The sequence below is a fragment of the Diceros bicornis genome, chromosome 14, assembly GCF_020826845.1.
Source record: "Diceros bicornis minor isolate mBicDic1 chromosome 14, mDicBic1.mat.cur, whole genome shotgun sequence".
NCBI classification, from domain to species: Eukaryota; Metazoa; Chordata; class Mammalia; order Perissodactyla; family Rhinocerotidae; genus Diceros; species Diceros bicornis.
Window position 1 is genome coordinate 36,150,113 of NC_080753.1, and position 1,600 is coordinate 36,151,712.

General features: G+C 40.6%; 1 protein-coding gene across 1 annotated transcript; it reads right to left on the minus strand.

The window, feature by feature from the left end:
• Positions 1-371: 371 nt before the first annotated feature.
• Positions 372-1,298, minus strand: LOC131413466 (olfactory receptor 12D1-like). The gene has a single exon (XM_058553995.1). The coding sequence runs from the start codon at positions 1,296-1,298 to the stop codon at positions 372-374; it is 927 nt and encodes a 308-aa protein (XP_058409978.1).
• Between the last annotated feature and the right edge of the window lie 302 nt (positions 1,299-1,600).

Sequence of the window (1,600 nt, forward strand, 5' to 3'; positions counted from 1 at the left end):
ACACAGGTAAACAGGCCTCAGTATTATCCAACTACCAAATACGTGGATACTATAGCCATATTTCTATATCTGATTTCATTCAAGAACACATAAAAATACATAACAAATAAGTTTCATCAACTGATATTCCAAAAACAAATTTAACATTAGGATTCCATGGCTAGTTCCCCATTTGTTCAAGTTTTCCATATATTACCTAGGAATGCGTTGTTTGACACAACTGGAATGGTCATTCCCATTTATTTTTCATTTTTTCAGTTCCCTCTGTTATACATATTGTAAACAATTTGAGAAGCAGTACAATTTCACATCTCATCTTTCTCATTGCCTGTTTATTTATGCCTCAGAAGAGTTCTGCAGATTTCTTCAAGTTAGAGGCTCATCCTGGTCACTCTACTCAAGGCTCCCTTTACTTCCTTATTCCTTAAAGTATAGATCAGTGGGTTTAGCACAGGAGTGACGACACTGTACGTGATGGCAATGACCTGGTCCTGGTCCATGGAGCTGCCTGAAGCAGGACGAACATAGGTAAAGACAACAGGAGCATAGAAAAGAATAACTACTATGAAGTGGGAGGCACAAGTGGACAGTGCTTTGTGAAGCATGCTGCAAGAGTGGGTCTTGAAGAAAAGATAGATGATAATGTAGGAATATGAGAGAAGTGTTAGAAAGAATGGGGCCATGCCAAGTGTCGCTGTGACAGTATTGAGCAGTGACTGGTTGAGCTCAATGTTCCCACAGGCCAACTCCAGCAATGGCTTAACATCACAGAAGAAGTGATGGATATGGTTGGAACCACAGAAGTCCAAGCGAGAGGTCATTATGGAGTGCAGCAGGGCATGGAAAAAGCCAATGGTCCAGATAGTGACAGCCATCTGGGTACAGAGCTGATGATTCATGATAAGAGGGTAACGAAGTGGTTTGCAGATAGCCACAAAGCGGTCAAAGGCCATTACGGCCAACAACATGGCCTCAGTACTGCCCAGAAAGTGGAAGAAGTGAAGCTGACTTATGCATCCCAAGAAAGAAATTACTTTGTGCGTAGAGAGGAAGTTCTCCAGCATCTTTGGCAGTGTCACTGTGGAGTAGCAGATATCTAGACATGACAGATTGCCCAGGAAGAAATACATAGGTGAATGGAGTCTTGGATCAGAGATGACAATCATCAGGATGGCTCCATTCCCAGCCACAGTGACAAAGTAAATTGCGAGGAAAACCACAAAGAGAAAAGGTTGCAGTACTTGGATGTCTGTTCCTCCCAGGAGGAGAAATTCAGTAACTGATGTTTGATTCAGCATCACTTAAAAAAAGACAAAATAATATATGAAATACTCTCTCTGATGGGAATCAGAGTCTTTTCAGCCTAGGATTTTCCTACATAGACAACAATATTTTGAGGGAGAACATTGTTGTTTTACATAGTCCCAACCTCAGAGGTTGTAAGTATTTGGACCATTAAAGTATTAAATATTAGGGTTACATGTTGGTTATGGACTGTGACTCAAATATTTTTTACATTAAGTTGATCACTAATATTTTTCTTTCTCCTAGGGATTCACAGCATGTTGCCAGTATACCGTCTCTCTGACTTGTGAACATC